This window comes from Gorilla gorilla, chromosome 4 (genome assembly GCF_029281585.2).
Source record: "Gorilla gorilla gorilla isolate KB3781 chromosome 4, NHGRI_mGorGor1-v2.1_pri, whole genome shotgun sequence".
NCBI classification, from domain to species: domain Eukaryota; kingdom Metazoa; phylum Chordata; class Mammalia; order Primates; family Hominidae; genus Gorilla; species Gorilla gorilla.
In genome coordinates this window covers 81,276,877-81,299,234 of record NC_073228.2, presented here as the reverse complement: position 1 = coordinate 81,299,234, position 22,358 = coordinate 81,276,877, and the positions used below count along the sequence as shown (strand labels likewise).

General features: G+C 55.8%; 2 protein-coding genes across 5 annotated transcripts in view; one reads left to right on the top strand and one right to left on the bottom strand.

Moving 5' to 3' along the window:
- The first annotated feature begins 1,666 nt into the window (after positions 1-1,666).
- The window catches only part of SLC5A10 (solute carrier family 5 member 10), a 70,093-nt gene continuing 49,401 nt past the window's right edge, over positions 1,667-22,358 (top strand). For 2 of the 4 annotated variants that reach the window (XM_004042140.4, XM_055385971.2), the window contains exons 1-8: positions 1,668-1,823; positions 8,239-8,310; positions 8,692-8,796; positions 9,162-9,221; positions 10,070-10,174; positions 18,572-18,677; positions 18,862-18,942; positions 20,528-20,733. In XM_004042140.4, coding sequence (XP_004042188.3) covers positions 1,713-1,823; positions 8,239-8,310; positions 8,692-8,796; positions 9,162-9,221; positions 10,070-10,174; positions 18,572-18,677; positions 18,862-18,942; positions 20,528-20,733 — 846 coding nt within the window. In that variant the 5' untranslated portion in view covers positions 1,668-1,712. Of the gene's footprint in view, positions 1,824-8,238; positions 8,311-8,691; positions 8,797-9,161; positions 9,222-10,069; positions 10,175-18,571; positions 18,678-18,861; positions 18,943-20,527; positions 20,734-22,358 lie in introns of all 4 variants that reach the window. The other 2 variants (XM_004042141.4, XM_063706606.1) reach the window with 2 other exon arrangements.
- FAM83G (family with sequence similarity 83 member G) overlaps positions 18,309-22,358 on the bottom strand; it is a 35,789-nt gene continuing 31,739 nt past the window's right edge. The window contains exon 6 of the mRNA XM_019028017.4: positions 18,309-21,263. Within this exon, the coding sequence (XP_018883562.2) occupies positions 20,874-21,263 (390 nt within the window). The 3' untranslated portion in view covers positions 18,309-20,873. The remainder of the gene's footprint in view (positions 21,264-22,358) is intronic.

Sequence of the window (22,358 nt, the reverse complement as noted above, 5' to 3'; positions counted from 1 at the left end):
ACTCTATTAATGAGATAGGTTTGGTAAGTCTGGATCCTCCCAGCTGGGTCCTTCTGATCAGTGCAAAGCAGCCTTTTGTTTTATAACACATTGCAAGCAATGGCTTGGGAAGTAAACACCATCTGAGGCTGGCTGGCCAGAGGCAAGGGGAGATGGCAGGCAGTTGAGCCTGCCTGAGGGTTCTCTCAGCAGTGACTTCCTTTTTCCCTTCCTTCTTCTGCCTAGTCCTGTATGTGAGGACTATTAATTGTTTTTTGTTGTTGTTGTTTTTTGTTTTGTGAGATGGAGTCTCCCTCTGTTGCCCAGGCTGGACTGCAATGGCGCAATCTTGGCTCACTGCAATCTCTACCTCCTGAGTTCAAGCAATTCTCCTGCCTCAGCCTCCCAAGTAGCTGGGATTACAGGTGCATACCACCATGTCTGGCTAATTTTTGTATTTTTAGTAGAGACGGGGTTTTGCCATGTTGGCCAGGCTGGTCTCAAACTCCTGATCTCAGGTGATCCACCCGCCTTGGCCTCCCAAAGGCATGAGCCTCCCAAGGGCATGAGCCACTGCTCCTGGCTGAGGGGATTAATTTTTACCCGCACCTCAGGGTTATTGAGTAACAGGCTGGCTGGGTTTGCAGGCCAGCGTGTTCCTGGTGGCAGCCGCTCACTCATTAACACTTCTGGAAGTGCTGCATGTCTGGTTAAACTGCAAATGCTTTGCAAAGTCACGAGTCATGTCACTGAGCAGAGGCGTGAGACTGCCGGCCAGCCCTGCTGTGTACACTGATAGAATTAGTGAGCGAGCATCCCACTCTGATGGAATCCAGATGGAACTCATCACTGTCACTGCGGTGGAGACGGTGGGGCCACATCTGCACTGAATCCTACTCTGAGCCTTCAATGGCTGTGTAATGGCGGATGGCCATTTCCTTGACTAGGATGAGACATTGCCTACTCGGCGTGGCTGCTGTGAGCGTGAAATGGGATCATGTGCAGAACAGCCACGCATGGTCCTTGGTGTGTGACAGATATTGGGTCCCTCTGTGGTCCCAGGCAGACATTGCCCGGCGTGGGGGCCGAATGCATGGTCAAGTTGAGGGGCTTGGGACTGTTTCACGGGTCTAGAAAAAGAAAGCAGAAATGCTGGAAGCAGGACTTTATTGTCCGACATGGGGCTGCCTCTGAGCCTGGGCTGTGTTGGCTGGACGTGAGCCATAATGCAGGTGTCACCCTCCCAAGCCCTGCTCAGTCCACTCACAGCCCGATGGCCAAGGGAGGACATGGCTGCCCGCCACGGCAGTGTCTTCAGAGGTGAGGCGGTTGTCCCTATGCTCTATGCTTCTTATACAAATTAGATATAGGTGAAGCCACCCATTAAGCAACCCAGCCTTTCTGGGACTATTTGGGCTGCCTCCGGGTCCACTAAATGCGGTTAATTTTCCCCAAGCCCCCTCCGAGTTCAAGGAGGCTCCTTCCTCTCCTCCTCCCACTTGCTTCTCCCAGGCTCCCTGACTCCTGCGCTCTGGGATCTGCACCCCACCATGGGGTGAGGAAGCTGAACTGCATGGTGAGGCAGCTGCCCTGCATGCAGCCACATCATGGGCTGGAGATGCCACTGTCCGCTTGGTTTAATGATCAATGAGCTCCCTGCCAGGAAACCCTTTCTGACCTGGTTTGCCCCTCAGTCCCTCGGGCTCATACCTAGTGCCTGCGGCAGGACAGCCATGGCCTCCAACTCCACCAGCGACCTCCACACTCCCGGGACGCAGCTGAGCGTGGCTGACATCATCGTCATCACTGTGTATTTTGCTCTGAATGTGGCCGTGGGCATATGGGTAAGGGGACCTGTGGTGGTGTCGGCCAAGTGGGCTCTCAGGGTTGGTGCTTGGGGTGGGAATCGGGGTCCAGCATGTCCCTGTGGTGTGAGCATTGGTCCCAGCTGGTGGCCTAGTGATCCTTGTGGTCCTCGTCCCAGCCTGGGGTAGACTTGCTTGGAGACCTTGACCAAGCCCCTTTCTCTCTTTGGGTAATGGCGTCTCCATCTGCAAAGTGAGGAGGAGGAAATTCTCTCTAACAGGTAACTGGGCTTTTGTGCTGCTGCCCAGCTGGAGTCCTTGGGTGTGGCCCATCAGCCTCCTGGTCCCAGTCTCCATGGTGTCAGTGACTCCTGTCTGCTTGAACAACAGGCTCCCAGGGATTCCCTGGCTGCACCCCAGAGCTGCTGGATCAGAATCCGGAGGCAGGGAGGGCCCTGGGAACTGAGGGTCTTTATTTCGAACAAGCTCCCTGGGGATTCATGTCCTGTGGCCTAGCCCTAGATCATAAGCCGGTTCTTTCTCCCTTCATAACAGTGAGAAATGAGCAGAGATCTGACCCCACACACAGATTCCAGGGGCAGCGGGGTCCCTGGGGACAGGCTGTTTCATGTGCAGATGGAGAAACCGTGGCTCTGGCCCTGCAGCAAGGGAAGGGCTCCTCTGGTCTATCGTGGAGGCCTTCCTGAGGGAAGGTGGACACAGCCTGGTCCAGGTCACCTGCTCCATGCTTAGCACCTGGGGATGTTGGGCTCCACTTCTTAAGCCCCAGAGGTCCCCAGCCTGGCATCCCTGAGCCCTGACAGTCTCCTGGGGAGAATGAGTACCCCTTCTTCTTTTTTTTTTTTTAACTGAGACGGAGTCTAGCACTGTCACCTGGGCTGGAGTGCAGTGGCACTATCTCGGCTCACTGCAACCTCCACCTCCTGGGTTCAAACAATTCTCCTGCCTCAGCCTCCTGAGTAGCTGGGATTACAGGCGTCCACTACCACACCCAGGTAATTTTTTGTATTTTTAGTAGAGACAGAGTTTTACCATGTTGGCCAGGCTAGTCTCAAACTCCTGACCTCATGATTTGCCCGCCTTGGCCTCCCAAAGTGCTGGAATTACAGGCGTGAGCCACCGCGCCCGGCCGAGTACCCGTTCTTATCTTCCATAACCCCTGGCCTAAGCATGAAGGCCTGGCAAACAGGAGACTGGTCACGTCCCCTCAGCTTTCTGGGCCTCAGTGTTCTGATCTGTTACATGGAGACACCACCTACCTGGGGTGAGGTCTGCTATCAAGAGGCCCACACAGGACCAGACCTTGCTGCTGCCATTGGTTCTACAGTGGTAGCAGTGGTGGTGGTGGTGGTGGTTGTAGCAGTGGTGATTATAAGAGTAGCAGCCGCAGTCATTAAAATTAATTATCACAGGTTGGATTTCAAAAATCTGAAACCCAAAATCTGAAACATTTTCAACACCAACATGATGCTGAAAGCAAATGCTCATTGGAGCATCTCAGATGTTAGATTTTTGGATTGGGGATGTTCAACTGGCAGGTATTCTGTAAATATCTCCAAATCTGAAAGAGTCCGAAATCCAAAACTTTTCTGGTTTCAAATATTTCGGATAACGGCTCCTCAACCAGTATGTGATTAAATATTAACTCACAAGTAGCCCAGTGCTGGCCATCAGCAAAGCCGAGTTCAAGTCTTGGCTCTGCTCTGTGTACTTAAGTCACTTAATCTCTGTGGGCTTCAGTTTCCTCAAACACGCAATGCGGATTTCTGTGCAGCCCACATCTCAGGGCTGTTCCAAGGAGCAAGGGTCCAATGGAAGTGAAAATCTGTTGCAAACTGTAACGTGCTATATTCCTGTGACAGTTGGTGGCTAGAATTCAGAGGAGGAGGTGCCCACATGGGGCAGAACAGACAGTGGAGGGTTTCTGGATGAGGGGAGGTAAGGGCCAGGCAAGATCTGAAGAGGGAAAGAGGAGGGGAGACAAGGCTGTCCTGGCTAGCACAGGTGGGGTATTTAGTCGGAAGTGCACGTCTAAGAAAGATGTTCTGGGCACCTGAGGCCAGACCCTTTGTAGCCCAGTGACTTGGGCCACCAGCCCTTGTTGCCCATGACCCACCTCTCCTAGTGAGTCAGCTTGCTGTTTGCAGGCTGGTGCCCCTGGAAGTAGGGCTGTAAGAGTTCTGCCCTGTCCCTCCTAGCAGGCTAGGCTAGCCCAGCTGGGAGCGGCTGGCAAGAGAGCAGTGAGCACATCCAGAAAAGATCAGAACCAGACAGGGAGGATGCTGGAGATGCATCCCACAGGGAGAAGCAGACAGAGCAAGCCAGGCAGGTGCAGCCCTGCAAAGATGTTTAGATGGTGGGCCTGGGAGAGTCTGGCGGGGGCCAGGCGGGGGCCAGGCGGGGCCTTTAAGGAAGAGATGTTCCTGGAAGAGGGGACTTTGAGCTGAGCCTTTGCATTCATTAAAGTATCTGTTAACAAGTGACAGAAAACTGCTTTCAAATGAGCTCTAAGAATATAGGAAATGTAGGCCGTGCGCAGTGGCTCATGCCTGTAATCCCAGCACTTTGGGAGGCCTAGGCGGGTGGATCATGAGTTCAGGAGTTTGAGACCAGCCTGGCCAGCACGGTGAAACCCCGTCTCTACTTTTGTATTATTTTGTAATAATACAAAAATTAGCCAGGCGTGGTGCCAGGCACCTGTAATCCCAGCTACTCAGGAGGCTGAGGCAGGAGAATTGCTTGAAACCGGAAGGCGGAGGTTGCAATGAGCTGAGATCACGCCACTGCACTCCAGCATGGGCAAAAGACTGAAACACTGTATCAAAAAAAAAAAAAAAAAAAGAATTCAGGAAATGTAATTGTGTCCAGCAATAGAAAGGGCTTCAGGTGCAGTATGATCCAGGGATTCACAGCATTATTAAGGATACAGCTACACCTCACTTTGGTTCTCTCAGCCTCCATCCATGTGTAGCTCTGTCCTAAGCCCAGCTCCCCTCGTGTCCTGATGTGAAATGACCAGCCCTGCGATTGAGCCTGAGTTGAAATCCAGGCTGCACCACTTGCTAGATGGGTGTGTTTTCATCTCTGAGACCATCAGTTTCCTCATTGGTAACATGGCACCTACTTCATAGAGCTGTTGCAAGGACTAAGAACTCCACACAGATCAAGCAGTTGAAGCCAACTCTGGCATGGGGGCCTTCGGGGAACCTTAAATGGGTACATGTGGCCCCCAGCAACTGCCAGCAGCCCCCAGAGCCCCAGATATAAGAAGGCAACTGGCAATGCCCACTGTAGGCTTCAAAGATGAGAAGGGTTAGGAAAAAGCACGGGCTGTAAACATAGATGCTTTGGAGTTGTGCAGTGCACAGCGTACACATCTGGATATGGCCATCCTGGCCAAGACTGTGAGCCTTCAGACTATGCTGCATTTAGTACGGCAAGATCACGGCACACAAAGAGAAAGTGGTGGGAGTTGGAGCTGGAGAGAGGCAGGAGCCACATCAAAAGTTCTGCACTGGGTGTGGTGGTGTCCACGTGGTTCCTGCTACTCAGGAAGCTGAGAGGGGAGATCACATGAGCCCAGGAGTTCAAGACCCGCCTGGGCAACATAATGAGACCCTGTCTTAAAAATAAAAATAAATAGGCCGGGCGCGGTGGCTCATGCCTGTAATCCCAGCACTTTGGGAGGCCGAGGTGGGCAGATCACCTGAGGTCGGGAGTCCGAGACCAGCCTGACCAACATGGAGGAACCCCATCTCTACTAAAAATACAAAATTAGCCGGGCATGGTGGCGCATGCCTGCAATCCCAGCTACTAGGGAGGCTGAGGCAGGAGAATCGCTTGAACCCGGGAGGCGGAGGTTGCGGTGAGCCAAGATCGCGCCATTGCACTCCATCCTGGGCAACAAGAGCGAAACTCTGTCTCAAAAATAAATAAATAAATAAATAACAAATAGATAAATAAAGCTTTGAATGGTGAGTACATACAATGAAGCCTAATCATCCTGAGTATAGGGCAGGGCAATGAAAGTCAGGAAGAAAGAGACCTGAATATTGATGGGTATATTTTGTGATCCAGCCTTATGTATGTTCTGAAAAGAAATACAAAATCTGTATCTAAATACCTGTCCTGTGTCCCTCTTTTCAAATTCTTCTGTTTTTTCTTTTTTCTTTCTTTTTTTTTTTTTTTTTTCTTTTTTGAGACAGAGTCTTGCTCTACAGCCCAGGCTGGAGGGCAGTGGCGCCATCTTGGCTCACTGCAGCCTTCACTTCCTGGGCTCAAGTGATCCTCCCACCTCAGACTCTAGAGTAGCTGGGATTACAAGCATGCACCACCACGCCCAGCTAATTTTAAAACTTTTTATAGAGACAGAGTTCCACTATGTTGCCCAGGCTGGTCTTGAATCCCTGGCTTGAGTAACCCTCCTTCCTTGGCCTCCCAAAGTGTTGGGATTACAGGCATGAGCCACCACGCCTGGATGATTTAACTTAAATTTCTCCCATCCAAATAGCACTAAAGACAGGCTTGAAAAATCCATGTACTCACTGACCCTTATCTCAGCATGCTACGTGTACTAACCCACTAAAGCTCATAAAAACCCTGTGAGGGTAGGAAGCCAAGGCAGGCGGATCACATGAGGTCAGGAATTTGAGGCCAGCCTGGCCAACATAGTGAAACCCCCTCCTACTAAAAACACAAAAAATTAGCCAGGTGTGGTGGTGTGCACCTGTAATCCCAGCTACTCGGGAGGCTGAGGCAGGAGAACTGCTAGAACCTGGGAGGTGAAGGTTGCCGTGAGCTGAGATCTGTCACTGCATTCCAGCCAGGGTGACGGAGTGAGATTCTGTCTCAAAAAACAAAATAAAACAAAACAAAATTCATGAAGGAAGAACTTCTTAGGACCACATTACAGAGGAAGAAACCAAGGCACACGCGTTCAGTAACTTGCCCCAGGTAACACGGCCAGGAAGCAGGGAAGACAGGATTTTACTCTCAGACGTTCTGACTGCAGAATTTTTATTCCACCTACATGGAGGACAAAATTCTATACTCCCCCTAAACCAAAGGCATGTGGGAATACGTGGGTAAGGAGCTGACTGCTTCTGTTCTTTTTATAAAAGTTGAGATAAAATTTACATAATATACAATTCATCATTTTAACCATTTTATTTTATTTTATTTATTTATTTATTTATTTATTTATTTATTTATTTATTTATTTTGAGACGGAGTCTTGCTCTGTCACCAGGCTGGAGTGCAGTGGCACGATGTCGGCTCACTGCAACCTCCGCCTCCCGGGTTCAAGCCATTCTCCTGCCTCAGCCTCCCGAATAGCTGGGACTACAGGCGCCTGCCACCACGCCCAGCTAATTTTTGTATTTTTAGTAGAGACAGGGTTTCACCATGTTGGCCAGGATGGTTTCCATCTCTTGACCTCGTGATCCACCCACCTCGGCCTCCCAAAGTGCTGGGATTACAGGCGTGAGCCACCGCGCCAGCCCATTTTAACCATTTTAAAGTGTGCAATTCATGGCATTTAGTACATTTGCAATGTTGTGCAACCATTACCTGTAGCTAGCTCCAAAACATTTTCATCCTGTCCCCATCAAAGTCAAGCACCGTTCTTCCTGCCGCCCAGCCCCTGGCAACAACTCATCTGCTTTCTATCTCTATAAATTTGCCTGTTCTGGACTTTTCATATAAATGGAATCATACAATTCGTGGCCTTTTGTGTCTGTCTGTGTTCATGAAGCATCATGTTGTCAAGGTCCATCCAAGTTGGGCATGCATCAGAGCTTCATTCCCAAGATATTTGTTGTTTTTTTCCAGACAGGTTTCACTCTGTTGCCCAGGCTGCAGTGCGGTGGCACAATCACCGCTCACTGCAGCATCCACCTCCTGGGCTCAAGAGATTCTCCCAGCTCAGCGTCCTAAGTAGCGGGGGCCACAGGCATGTGCCACCAAACCCTGCATTTTTTGTAGACCTGGGGTCTCACTATGTTGCCAGTCTGGTCTCAAACTGCTAGGCTCAAGTGATCCGCTTACCTCCGCCTCCCAATGTGCTGGGATTACAGGCATGAGCTACTGCACCCAATAGAACTTCATTCCTTTTGAAGACTGAATAATATTCCTTTATATAGGATATACCACATTTTGTTTATTTACTCATCAGTCGACAGAAATGTGGGTTGTTTTCACTTTTGGCTATTATGAATAATGCTGCTATGAACATTCGTGTACGAGTTTCTGAGTGGATGTGTGTTTTCAATTCTTTTGGACATATACCGAGGAGTGGAACTTCTGGGTCATATGGTGATTCTATGCGTAACCTTTTGAGGAGCTGCCAAGCCGTTTCCGCAGCAGCAGCCCCATTCTACTTCCCACCAGCAGTGCGCGGGCTTCCAACTCCTGTCTCTTTTTTCTCTTCTTGCAGTCCTCTTGTCGGGCCAGCAGGAACACGGTGAATGGCTACTTCCTGGCAGGCCGGGACATGACGTGGTGGCCGGTGAGTGCACCCTGACTTCTCACACACCCCCACTTTGTCCGTGGGGCTGTGTCTGATCTCTAGGTCACCTGGCATCTGTATCTTTGAGCCAGTCCAATTCAGTGGAGCAGGCCGGAGGCTGGCAGGAGGTCCCCAAGTGAGGGGCATAGGGCTGAGCTGCTAGAAATTGTGTAAGGGGCAGGGGCTGTGGAGTCTGAAACTTACATCCGCTCCTTAGCTGTGCAGCTAGTCATGGGTAGAACACACACCCTGGGCTCCTCATCCGTGAGGTGGGGCTAGGACCCCGCTTAGGTTTGTGAGGATGAAGGAGAAGCTATTAAGCCCAGGATGGGGCCGGCGCAGGGAGCCTGCTGCTGATGCATTTCCCTTTCTCTCCTCCAGATTGGAGCCTCCCTCTTCGCCAGCAGTGAGGGCTCTGGCCTCTTCATTGGACTGGCGGGCTCAGGCGCGGCAGGTGGTCTGGCTGTGGCAGGCTTCGAGTGGAATGTGAGTCCTGGAGGACTGGCGGCCTGTGGGAGGGCCAGGGCACAGGGTGTGGTCACAGCACTGGAGGGGGACAGCTCCCAGTGGCTGGTGTCAGCCGATGTCCAGATGGGCTCTGTGCAGTGCTGTTCCTGGGCCAAATAGTGTCTTCAGAATACCAAGGTGCTGGATGGCATGACTGGCAGGGAGCTGTGGGCCTTGCACCAGACCTAGAGAGGGGAAGGAGCCACCCAGGATCTCATGGCAAGTCAGGAGGGGCTGGGGGAAGCCAGGCCTCCGGATGGTTCATCCCAGCCATGTCTGCTTTGTCTCTGGAGCAGAGCTGTGGGAGCTGCACCTGCAGTCCTCACCTGTCTCTGTCCCCATAGGCCACGTACGTGCTGCTGGCACTGGCGTGGGTGTTCGTGCCCATCTACATCTCCTCAGAGGTGAGTCTACTCATGGGGCCTCCAGCCGGGGGGCTGGGCCTTGGTCCAAGTTGGTGGTAGTAATGGGCAGGACCACCGTGGCCTCACATCAGGAGTTGGTAAACTCTTAGGGCTGGGTTTGCTATTAGCCCGACTAATATTTCTATCAACCTGCTAAGGTGGATCCCCTCAGACCTCAGCCTGGGCGCCGTGTTGGCTGGTTTCCACTGCCCTGAGTGCTGCATCTCCGGAATAATGTCCCATCCAGCTGGGCACATAGGCTGCACAACTGGGCCATGCACCTGGTTTGCACACCTGGCCCACACACCTGGGTAGCATACCTGGGCTGTACCCCTGGGCTGCGTACCTGAATGGCACACCTGGGCCACACAATTGGCTGCACCATCCTCGACTCTGCCCACTCCTTCAGCCCCGGCCATGCAGCCACTAAGTCCAGTCAACTCCACTTCCTGGATGTCTCTCAGCCTGTCCCCAGCTCTGCCCCTTACAGCCACCTCCCTCATCCAGCCTCATCATAGTGCACCTGGATTTGTCATAACAGCCTCTAAACTTGTCCCTCTGTCCCAGCCACGGCCCCTCCAATCCATTCCTCATCTCAGCCCTAAAGAGCCATTCTAGGGATCTCAGCCTGCCACTCCCCTGCCTGACACCCTCGGGGCACAGCCGGAGCAGCCCGGGATTCCAGGCCGGGTGCTGGGGCTGTAAGGGGTCAGTGCCTGGGCCTTGCAGTTGAGAGGCTCGCAGCTGCTTTGCGGCGGGGGGAGAGGCAGAGTGATTGAGACAGGCCCTGCCTGGAGCCCTGGGCATCATCTGGAGGATGCTTAGCCCCTACCCATGTGCCTTCCCAGATCGTCACCTTACCTGAGTACATTCAGAAGCGCTACGGGGGCCAGCGGATCCGCATGTACCTGTCTGTCCTGTCCCTGCTACTGTCTGTCTTCACCAAGATATCGGTGAGCTGCCTGCCCCCCGCTCCTTGCTGGCATAGCCTGGAAACATCCCCAATCTGTGGGCCCCTCAAGTGGACCTGACATCTTCTCATTCATCTCTGCCTTGTTTAACAGCTGGGCAAATTGAGGCCCAGAGAGGGGCAATGACTTGCCCAGGGTCAAGCAGCGAGTCTGGACAGGTAGTCCAGGGCCCCCGGGGTGTAGGCTCAGCAGCCAGCCCTAGTCAGGGACAGAACACAACCTGGTGACCTCTGCTTTGCCTCAGGTTCTAGACGCAGGGAGTTAGGACGGTTCTCGGTCTGAGGTCAGTTCTGGGGCCGGCACCGGGGTGAGCCACGACCTCCCACTAGGGGGCGCCAAAAGCCCACGTGGTCTTAGCCACATCTGGTCTGCACTGAGCTGACCTGCCTCTCACCCCAAGGCTGGTGGGCTCCATCACTGACACCTATCCTTGGGGGCCTGGCCCTGCCCCACTGGCATATTAAGAGCAGGAGCACACCTCGAATGTCAGGGTCAGGAGAAGCATAGAGCTCATCTTGTCCAAGCCCCTGACTTTACAGAGAGGGAAACTAAGGCCCAGAGAAGGGAAGGAGCTTGTCCTAACCCTCCCGGTGACCTCATGGCAACACTAGGCCTTCTGCTCTCACTCCAAGTCCCTGGGGGCAGCTAGCTTCATCCAGCCCCAGGCTTCTGAAGGGGCTTGAGTCCTGGGGCTGCCTGATTCTGGCTGAGAGAGCTGACACTAGCCCCTGAGACCTCCGAGCCTCCCTGTGCCTGGGGCTCCTCCCTTGTAAGGAGGGGCGGCAGACCTTGTCTCCTAGGGCTCCCGTGAGTTGGTGGTAGTAATGGGCAGGACCACCGTGTGAGGGCTGCTGTGTCTGCGGGAAGTGCTCTGTGAGGCCCAGCTTTCCCTCAGAGGCAAATGGCCTCCTGGGCCCTCTTCATTCAGTCCTGGGACTAGGAAAGCCCAGAAGAGGCGTCGATTTAGTGGAGGGAATGGAGGTTCAGAGGCCGGAGAGGTAGAGGCCTCGCTGGTCAGCCAGGAGCTGTGGGCAGGGCTACCTGGGAAGAGGGCCCTAAAGGGTCCATCCAGAGCCCCCACTGGGCCCCGGTGGGGGTCTCATGCAGCATCTGACCCGCTCTCTCCTCTCCTGGGGCATCCCCTCGGCAGCCTCAGCCTGGCCTGTATCTGCACTGGCGTTGCTAGGTGACTCTGAGGGGGTTCCCTGAGTGTCTCATCCTTCGTGTGGGCAGGTCTCAGGAGTGGCCAGCAGCAAACCCTGTACCGCAGTCTTCACCAGATGCCCTTGGCGTACTGTAGGAGGTTTGCTTTCTCTGGGAGCCCTTTAGAGTCCGGAGGGACTTGGCCTTGGCCTGCCCTTAAGGCTGAGTTTAGAGTTTTCCACTCATACTCTTCCTTCCTCTCCCACATTTCTTGATCTCCACCCCACCCCCATGCCAGCCACCCCCATGCCAGCCACCTCCCTGGAAACCAGGGATACAGAAATAAACAAGACCTGGCCCTGGTCTGCCAGGGGCTCACACTGTGGTGAGAAATAGATGGATGCATGGGACAGGCATGAAACTCAGAAGAGGACACAGCGGGGCTTGCTGGGGGTGGCATTTGAGTTGGGCTCTGATGGAGACAGGGATACTGAGGGGGATGGGAGCAAATGACAAAGAGAGAGGTGGGAAGAGGCAGGATGTGTCTGGGGGGTGGTCGGGGCTGGAGGCTTAGACTCTAGGAGTCACTAAGTCAGACACTTCTGGGGCCAGATAAAGAACAGCGTGGAGAGAAGCTGGGAGTGAGTAATAGGCAGTGGTGGGGACAAAGGCAAACCAGAGAACGTGCCCCAGGATTGACACACAACAGGCCCGTGTGCCACATTTGCCTCTCGGCTGCCAGTTTTCAGGGTCTGGCCTGCAGTGAGAGATGAGGCAAGGGAGGTCTGATTGTAAGAGGTTGAAGTGCCCAAGGTGCCCAGGTGGAGCCGGGGTGGTGTTTAGGAGCGGGGGGTGGTGTTTAGGAGCCGGGGTGGTGTTTAAGTGGGAGAGTGACATGGTCGTGTTTGTACTTTGTGCTCTCTGCAATCTTCCAGAGGGTGGACTGGAGGTGAGAGAGACAAGAGGAGGCCAGGCTTGTGAGGAGGCCCCAGGTAGGTCTGGTGAGGGAGGGAGACTGAGCCATGGGCACAGGGTTCTCCGCCCCCTGTTTCACCCTGCTGGCTTCTCTGCAGTAGAGCTTATACCTCACACTCGGAGAGTCCTGAAAGTGGATGGCTTGGGCAGAACTTCTAGAAAGGCAGAGGGGGCCGGCATGGTGGCTCACGCCTATAATCCTAGCACTTTGGGAGGCTGAGGCAGGCGGATTGCCTGAGCTCAGGAGTTCAAAACCAGCCTAGGCAACACAGTGAAACTCCATCTCTACTAAAATACAAAAAAATTAGCCAAATGTGGTGGCATGCGCCTGTAGCTACTCAGGAGGCTGAGGCAGGAGAATTACTTGAACTGGGGAGATGGAGGTTACAGTGAGCTGACTCTCCAAAAATAAAAAGAACAAAAGGCAGAGGGAAGAGTTCAGTGAAGTGGGAGGACCTTAGAAACAATCTTGTCCAGCTCTCCGAGTTTACAGATGACACACTGAGGTCCAGGTCACAGCGAGTCAGGCAGGGACTACTGTTAGAACCCAGGCCTGTGCCTCCCACCACAAGAGGCCCAACCTCGGCCCTGCTGCCCTGAAGCAGCCAGGACGTGGCCCTTGAAACTCCACTTTGTGATGGGGGTGATTCAGTTTACCCAACTATAAAACAGGGAGCACCCACTCACATCAAGGCTGGGCTTCAGAACCAACGCTGGGGCTGCCTGGATGAAGCAGAGGGCGAAGTTTGAGGAATGCTAATTGCTGGGCTTGGCTGCGAGAGGACTGGGGCTACCCTGGCTGTTTGAAGTGCACGCGCCCAGGCGGTCCCCAGAGGCCCTGACCTCACTGGGCTGTGCCCCAGGAATGCCTCACATGTCTCCACATCCAGCACCCGTCCTAGCCACTGCCCGTATGGACAGAGATCTCAGGGTGCCTGCTGCCATCCCTCAGGCAGGGGCACTGGCCCACAGGAGGGCCCGCGATGGCAGGGCATGGAGAATCACCACCCTGACCCTCAGACAAATGGACCCAAGCCCAGCTCCATCATTGTGGGGCTCTAGCCAGTCATTTAACCTCCGGAACTGGGCACGATGCCCCATGCCACTTGCAGTAAAGGTCCTCCACGGGGGTTGCTTTGCGCCCTCACTGACCTCACCCCTCCCTCACCCTGTTGCCCCCACCCACTCCAGCCACACTGGCCTCTGCACTTCCATGAACACACCAGGCATGGTCCTGCCTCAGGGCCTTTGCATTTGCTGTGGCCACTGCCTGGAACCTTCTGCCTGGATATCCACGTGGCTCCCTCATGTCCCTCAAGCCTTTCCATTCTCTCCATCTTCACCCCCATCCCCGCAGGCCAGCCCCCTTCCTCTCTCTACCCCCATGGACTCGGAACGCCTGCTGGCTGTGTGCTCCGTTGGTTCCCTTGCTCACTGGCGCATCCCCAGGGCTGCCCGCATGCCTCATGGGTCTAGGTGAGAGAATCTATGCCAGGGGTCAGCTCGTTTTTTCTGCGAAAGGCCTGAGAGTAAATATTTTCAGCTTCACAGGCCACCCAGTCTCTGTCCTCACTCCTCAACTCTGCCCCTGGGGCCCGAAAGTGCCTGCAGACAATACCATAAGGCATGACTGGGCCTGGCCTGCAGGTTCTGGGCTGCCACTCCCTGCCCTATGGAAATCACCTACTTACTGTGCACCTACTGTGTGCCAGGCCCTGAGTGAGCCCCCCACACCCATAGATGCTTTCTAGACAGCGGGGGTAAGGAAACAGACCAAGGAAATCATAAGAAATGGTAAAAGTGTGATAAAAGAAGCAAACACGGTGAAGGGGGGACAGAAATGGGGAGACAGGAGCAGGGAGTGGGCTCACTGGAGACAGGGCAGTCTGGGGTGGAAATGCCAGCCTTGCAGCCACAGGGCAAGAGCTTGGCAAGTCCAGGAGTGGGAAGCTCATGGGGCTGGGGGTGCCTAGGGATATGGAGGGGCAGCAATGACCAAGAGCGGAGAGGCAGTGGGGACCACGCAGAGCCTCTGGGCAGGGCCTCTGCCGGGTGGGGGTGCACCTTATTCCTGGAATGGTAGAAATGCAGAACCTGACCGGGTGCAGTGGCTCACACCTGTAATCCCAGCAATTTGGGAGGCCGAGGCAGGTGGATCACCTGAGGTCAGGAGTTCGAGACCAGCCTGGCCAACATGGTTAAACCCTGTTTCTACTAAAAATACAAAAAATTAGCCAGGCGTGGTGACACACACCTGTAATCCCAGCTACTCGGAAGGCTGAGGCAGGAAAATCGCTTGAACCCAGGAGGCAGAGGTTTTTTTAAAAAAAAAAAAAAAAAAAGAGGAAATGCAGAGCCCCAGATCTTCCTTGCACAAGCCAAATGCAGGAGGGACCGGTGAGGGGCTTGTAAGGGGATCGGGCCCAGGGTGGGGGCAGCAGAGGTTTTGGGGAGTGGGTGTGTGTTTTGGAGAGGGAATCCATAGCAGCGGCCAGTGGGTCAGAGGCGGGGAGTGTGGCAAAGGGGAGCCCCGGAGGACGGTGATGGCCTCCATGGAAATGGGCAAGGCTCAGGGGCAGAGGACACCAAAAAGATTTGGGAGAAATCACAGTCAACTCCTAGTGTCAGTGCAGAGCCCACCAAGCTTCTCTACTGTCCCACGAAGGATGGGAGATATAAGTTCCATGTGGGAAGGTGGCCGAGAGTGGGCAGGGCAAGGGCCCAGGCCGGGCAGCCAGAGTACCAGGGCCGGTTCCCAGCCTCCTTCAGCTTCAGACACGCCCTGGAGTGAATGGTTTCCATCGGCTGGGAGATGGAGTGAGGCTCCTTCATATACGTGGGGAGCTTGGGGGTCTAAGCTGTGCAGAGCCCACCAGATCAGTCCCATCCTGCACCACATGGCCCACGTGTCCTCTCTCAGCCTTGCTCCCTCCCTGTGTACTGGGCTCCCGCCCTTGCAAGCCCCCAGTGGTGGCTACATGGTGCCAGGAGAGGAGTGGCTTGCTGCCAACAGTGTGTGCTCTCTGGGAGGTCCCCTGCCATGACGTTCCTCCCCAGGACCTCACAGGCCCCAGGGTCAGCCAGCAGGAAGGGCACATCCTTGGGGCCCACCTCTTAGGACGGTGGGACTTTGACAAAGTCATTTCACTTCTCCATGCCCAGGTGCCCCCCACTGTGGAGTGGAGTGGATTACCACACCCACCTGGTAGGATGCTATGAGTAGCACTGGGGGATACCTGAAAGACGTCAGGGCGCCGTGTGGCACACACGCACATTTGTCACCTGTCAAAAGTGTCAAGTCAGCAGGGCGTCCTGGAGGACAACCAGGGCCATGAAGGACTGGCAGGGTTTCTGGGTACAAGATGAAGGGAGGAATCGTGGGGGTCCTGCATGGGGAGGAAGGAGCAGGGAAGTGGAAAGGACAGTTTGTGCAGGGTGAATGTGGGGTCACATCACAGGAGCAGGTGGGCACCTCTGGACAGCAGCCTGGATCAGGCTGCTGAGCTGGGGGTGGACCAGTTGCTCCGGCCCCATGGGTGGCAGCCTGGAGTGAGGTCCTGGTTCAGCCTGTGCCCTGGGAGTGGCCCTTCCTCGGGGATGCTGTTCCCTGGTGCAGTCTTGTTGATTTTGTTCCCAGAGTTTTGCCTCCATGGGCAAGTTCCTCTGCAATTTGGGCCTTGACCTCCCCATCTGTGCCTTCTAGGAGTTGGAATAGACTCTGGGCCGGGTGCGGTGGCTCACGCCTGTAATTCCAACACTTTGGGAGGCCGAGGTGGGTAGATCACCTGAGGTCAGGAGTTTGAGACCAGCCTGGCCAACATGGTGAAACCATGTACAAAATTAGCCGGGCATGATGGCACACACCTGTAATCCCAGCTACTCAGGAGGCTGAGGCAGGAGAATCACTTGAACCTGGGAGGTGGAAGTTGCAGTGAGCCGAGATCGCGCCACTGCACTCCAGCCTGGGTGACAGAGCAAGACTCCGTCTCAAAAAAAAAAAAAAAAACAACACTCTGCGGTTGCTCCTGGGTCACTGGGGAGGGAGGCACAGAGGAGGAGAGCTGGCTATCTCAGACAGTCCCAGGGAGCATCCCGTGCCAGGGTGAGGGGGTGGAAGGGCTGCAGGGTGCCGGCAGGGTGGAGGAGCTCGGTGGCTGGCTCTGTGTGCTCCACACCCACTTCCCCATGGCACAGATCAGGGGCACTGAGGTTCAGGGGATGAAGTGGCCTGATCAAAGCCATGTGGCTGGGACATGGCAGACCAGGGGCACAGAGCCAGGGCTGTGTGGCTCTTGGCATCTGTCAGGCTGACACTTGCCCCGGCCCACAGAGAAGAGTGCTCGGGCTGCAGGAGGGGTTGGATAGGGCTAAGTGATGTCTGAATTCCTCACCCGGGGGCTGCTCGGGAGTTGCAGGCAACCGCACACCTACTGGGCCTCTAGCAACAGCAGCAAACCTTCACTGGATGCCACATAGTGTCCAGTCTATAGGGGAGACAGCAGTGAAAGGCCCACCCCACACCCTTGCTCCTGCCATTCCTGCACCTGCGGGACTTCTCTTCAGTCTTTGGGGCCTGCCACCGTGGAAGGAAGGGCAGGAAGGAGGGAGGCAGGAGGGAGGGCGAATGAACAATGTACTCGAGGAGCAGAGGGGCTGGCAGGGCTGTGTTTTGAAAGATGAGAAGCAGAGGCTGGGATGTTCCAGGGCAGAGGGAATCTGGTGAGCCGGTGAGCAAAGACTCAGAGGCAGCTAAGTGCTGGGCATGGGATGAAGGGCCATGTGTCTGGCGTGACCAGAGCCAAAGACCGGGCACACATACCCAGGTCCTGTCCAGAGACAGCCGGGGTCCAGCAGGAGTCTGGAGCAGTGACTGTAGGACAGAAGCTTGCAGGCTGCTGTGGTGGGCCTCCTAGAAGCCTCCTGCTCCCTCTCGGCCTTCCCTCTCCTGGTAACTCCAATCTCTGATACCTACCAGGGGCTGACTTTGGGGAAGTCCTTTCCCTTCCTGGGGCCTCAGTTTATCCTCTAGTCTGATGGGGCAGGACTTGAAGAGTCCATCCTGCTCTGATATTCAGCACCTCTGCGCTTCTCTACTTCGGCTGGAGGCAGATCCCGCCCCCACCCCCCACCACACCTTCCCCTGAACTACCTGCCCTTCCTATACACACACACACACAGCCAAAGATAAGGACCAGAGCCGGGGTTCTCCTGAAAGCCCCTGGCTAGTTTCCAAACTGGCTGGTCTCTCTAAGACAGGTTGAGAGAGGCGCCTGGAGGGAGAGGTACAGGAAGCACAGGCTTTGGAGCCAGATCCCATCCTGCCTGGGCCCTGTGTCAGACCCCAGGAGGCAGGGATCCCTGCCTGGGGGAGCTCAAAGGGGCCTGGGGCCTGCACTTCCTGGGCCTCGTGCAGATGTGTCCCCACAGGAGGAAGCACGGGGCCCCAGCCTTCTCAGGAAGCTCCTGGCCCCTGAGGCTGTGTGTTGGGTCATCTCGCATCTCCTGAGTCAAAGCAGAATGGTAGGTTTAGGAACTCAGGGGTGGGGCAAGGTGAAGCCTGTTACTAGCCCATGTCCCAGAGAACAGGGTCCTGCCCTCCCTCTCACTGGGCCCCCACTGCCAGGTGGAGGGTGGGATTCTGGTCTATGAGGCCCATGCCAGGCAGAGGTTGGCCTCCAGGCTAGCGCTCCTGCCTTTAGGAGGAGCAGCCACAGGTTCTGGGAGGGCAGGAGCTGTGTCCAGTCAGTGTGGAGACCAGCTTCAGCCTGAGACCCAGCCTCTGAGCCACTCTTGGCTTCAGTTCCAAACCCACTGGGGGGTGGGGGCAGGAAGCAAGGCTGCCCCTCTGTTTCCTGGTCCGCCCAGCACACTCTTTTCCTGAGGCCTACTGGTCTTCACAGACTCCTCACAAACTCATCAAGGTGCCCCTGGGAACTGAGAGGACAGGGCTCTGCCTTTTATCCCCTTGGGAAGGGGCCAGATTCAATAACAACACTGCTTTCGGGAAAGGCATTGGCCACTTTGGACTTTATTAGCAACAGTAATGTCCCCTGACATCTGCACAAGCTTGTAGCTCCACGGCCAGGTCTTCCCCCAACCTCACAATGGCCCCGTGATGCAGGCAGGCAGGCGAGTGGGGGTCTCTCCTCCTTATCCACAGGCCACCGAGGCCCAGAGAGGGCCTTGCCCGAGGTCACCCAGGGAGTGGCTTGCTGGAGCCCTGGGAATAACAGCCCCACACAAGGCTCTCTCCCTCCACAGCTGGACCTGTACGCGGGGGCTCTGTTTGTGCACATCTGCCTGGGCTGGAACTTCTACCTCTCCACCATCCTCACGCTCGGCATCACAGCCCTGTACACCATCGCAGGTATGGTGCCTGCAGCAGGGAGGTCCACCCAGGGGACGTGTAAAGGGGTCAGAAGGCCACCTCCCCCTACAGGCCCGAGGGAGCAGCCCAGGAAGTGGCCCCAGCAGGAGCCCCAGAAGTTCCTCCCCATGTCCCTCCTCCCTGGGGCCAGGGCCCCCTCCATCAACCTTGCTTCCACTGGCAGGGGGCCTGGCTGCTGTAATCTACACGGACGCCCTGCAGACGCTCATCATGGTGGTGGGGGCTGTCATCCTGACAATCAAAGGTGAGGACAGAGTCTGTGGCCATGGCGGGGCTGTCCCCACAGCGAGCCCTTTGGAGTCTGGCACTGCCCGGCACTGTGCAGGATTCATGCTGTTGGGGTTCTGGGTAGCATCGCTGGGGGTGGGTGGGTTCAGGAGGTTGAGCCACTAGGCAGTCAGCCCCCCTGCTGGCCCCTCAGGGACTGCCCTGGCTGGTAGAGGCTGCCCACCCTGCTGCCCCGCTGTTACCAGCTCTGGCCCTGGCAAGGAGCTGACTCAGGAACTCAGGGCCAGCCACACCCGCATTGGCTCAGCGCTTGATGGTGAGGTGGGGCTGTAGGTGGGTGTGAAGGCACACAACCAGGAGGCCATAAAACTGCCTGGGCAGCTCCTCCAATTGTTTAAAAGCATGTACAAAATGCCAAGAGGTGATGCTACCTCCTGCAGGACAAAGGCCAGGGAGGAAAGAAGAGAGCTGGGAGAGATTGGCGATACTAGTCTGGAACAGATAGGAAACTCACAGGGCTGCCCGGAGACAGTGTGAGCTCACCGTCCCTGGAAGTATGTAAGCAGAGCCAGGAGGATCTCTCAGAGAGTGAACAAATCTCTAAAGACTCTTCCAGACTCAGACACTGGGACCCTGTGGCTGAGCAGTTTCTAACCCTTGAATGGCACTTGTTCATTTGCTCTGAGGCTCGCACAAACCCTCGGTCTGAATACAGAGCCTGACCTGAGCTCCATGGGAACAGTGATGCTGGGGAGACCAGCATCCAGGCAGCAGGCTGCCTCTTCCATGTCCCACTTGGAAAAGGCTAGGGAGTAGGGCCTGGGGTGGAAACGGGTTTTCCTACATCCAGGCTTCTCCTTCTCAGACCAGGGGCTCTAGTGTCCCTGGGACCCACCGCATGAGAGGGATCCCAGCAGCCAGGCCCAGTCTGGAAGGGAGGGGAGTGACACAGACACAGATGGGCCAGGGCTTGGCCATGCCGGGCCCTGACCCCGAGGTAGACAGGAACAGTGAGGTGTTTTGGACTGGAGAGGAAAAAACCCCGGCTTGAGCCCGCCAGATGGTCTATATGGTCTTGGTGGAGGCCCCATCCCTCTCTGGACCTGTCTCCCTCTTCTCTGTGCCTCAGGGGGTGGGGCCACGTCACCACCAGCCACTCTCAGCTCTGCTAAAATCACACCCTTCAGGTGATCAGGATGAACACTTTAGAAGCCTCAGGAAGGTCCTCAAATGTCAAGAAAAATTACTTTTGCTTCCTTGAATCGACAATCGGAAACCTGGCTGAGAACCACTTGCCCAAGGCCGATGAGTGTCCAGAGGCCAACAGTGACTCCTGCTGGGCCAGCGGGACACTGGGGTGCCCTTGTGCAAAATGCTTACTTAATAGTATTATTTTAAATACAAATAAAATAGTCATTCAAATACACCTTAAAAAAAAAACCCTCTACCCTCACACCTTTCCAAACACTGGGAAAGATGAGGTGGAAAAAACTCAAGTTTGATGCATCAGGAAGTTTCTTGTGAGATGAAGGCAGGGGGAGCCCAGGGAGTCAGGGCCCCGCAACCACCAAACTGTCCCTGTTCCACCCTGACCCCTCCAGCTTTTGACCAGATCGGTGGTTACGGGCAGCTGGAGGCAGCCTACGCCCAGGCCATTCCCTCCAGGACCATTGCCAACACCACCTGCCACCTGCCACGTACAGACGCCATGCACATGTTTCGAGACCCCCACACAGGGGACCTGCCGTGGACCGGGATGACCTTTGGCCTGACCATCATGGCCACCTGGTACTGGTGCACCGACCAGGTGAGTGCCAACGTCTCCCGCCCATCCCACCTTCCTGCCGTCCCAGTGGGCTCTGGTAGGCCCAGGCGGCCTGTCTGCCCTCCGCATCATGAGTCTGGGCTGGGGCCTCAGAAGGTGTGGCTCCAGGCTGGGACATGCTGCTAGGGGTCTTTGCGGTTCCGGGGGGCTTGAGCCCTCCGTTTAGAATCGGATGAGGCCCACTGGCTACCGCCCGTCCTGGCCTTTAGGTGCTTCGACTGAGACAGTTTGGAGTATGGGATTCCGAAGGGACTCGGATGCTCCTCGGTGGCCCTGCCATCGGTCAGGGGGCGGGCATTTTGGGCCAGTCTTGGGCTGCCGGGATCCGGAAGCAGGCGGGGTACCTGGCCTCCCTTGGCCTGCCAGTGGTGGGGGCCAGCCATGGCTGGGCCAGCGTTTCTGGTAGAGTTCTGGACGCCGTCAGCAGCAGAGCAGTACCTAGGGGGTCCTGGGAAGCCGTCTTTATCCCTAGTCCCTGAGGCAGGGACCCTGTGATGATGAAACTGCTGGCCCTGGGAGAGAGAGAGCAGAGAGTGAGGCTGAGCAAGAAGGGCCAACCCCGCCCCAGCACAGGACCCTGCTCAGGCACACAGGAGCCGGCAGGCCCGGGTTCGCCTCCTGGCTCTGCCATTCACCAGGGAGTGGGCCTAGACCAGTTGGTTTAGTCACTCGATGCCTCAGTTCCCCTATCTGTAATATGGGAATAATCCTGCCCTTTGTGGGTATAGCAAGGCAGCTTCCTCCCAGCTCACCCCCACTAGCCTCCTCTATTCCGACACAGGCCTGGGACGTGGTTGGAAATGGGCTGAATGGGGTTGTTGAAGGCAATGCAGGAGTTTCTGTTGAGTGCAGGGGGTGACTCTGGCCCTGCCCTCAAGACCCTGTCACCAGCCCTCCAGGTGACCTCAGATGAGCTGCTTCCTGTCTCTGGGCAGAAGCAGATGGTGCCCTTGCTTTGCTTGTCCCAAAGGCCGTGGGCAGCTCCAGGGAGCATGTGGGTGGGAAAAGGCCTGTGAAGCAGTGGGCACAGGCCCCACAATCGTCCATGCCTCTGGACCCAGCCCCAGGGGTCCACCATAGGACAAGGCAGCCACAGCCAGCCTCTGTGGAATGAACGATCACAGCGCTCACACAAGCCTTTCCCACATGGCCTACCCTGGGAGTAGGCCTGACCAGCTCCATTCATAGGCCAGAGCACTGAGGCCAGAGACAGAGCTGGATCTGAACCCAGAGTGGAGTGACTTTTCCGTGGTTCCCGACTCTGCTCTTCCTCTCCCAAGCAGCACGGGCTCCATCAGTATCTGCCCAGAGACCCTCCCTGGGTTCCAACAGTAAGAACGGACCTGGCCGGGGGCGGTGGCTCAAGCCTGTAATCCCAGCACTTTGGGAGGCTGAGATGGGCGGATCACGAGGTCAGGAGATCGAGACCATCCTGGCTAACACAGTGAAACCCCGCCTCTACTAAAAATACAAAAAAATAGCTGGGCACGGTGGCAGGCGCCTGTAGTCCCAGCTACTCGGGAGGCTGAGGCAGGAGAATGGCATGAGCCCAGGAGGTGGAGTTGACAGTGAGCAGTGAGCCGAGATTGTGCCACTGCACTCCAGCC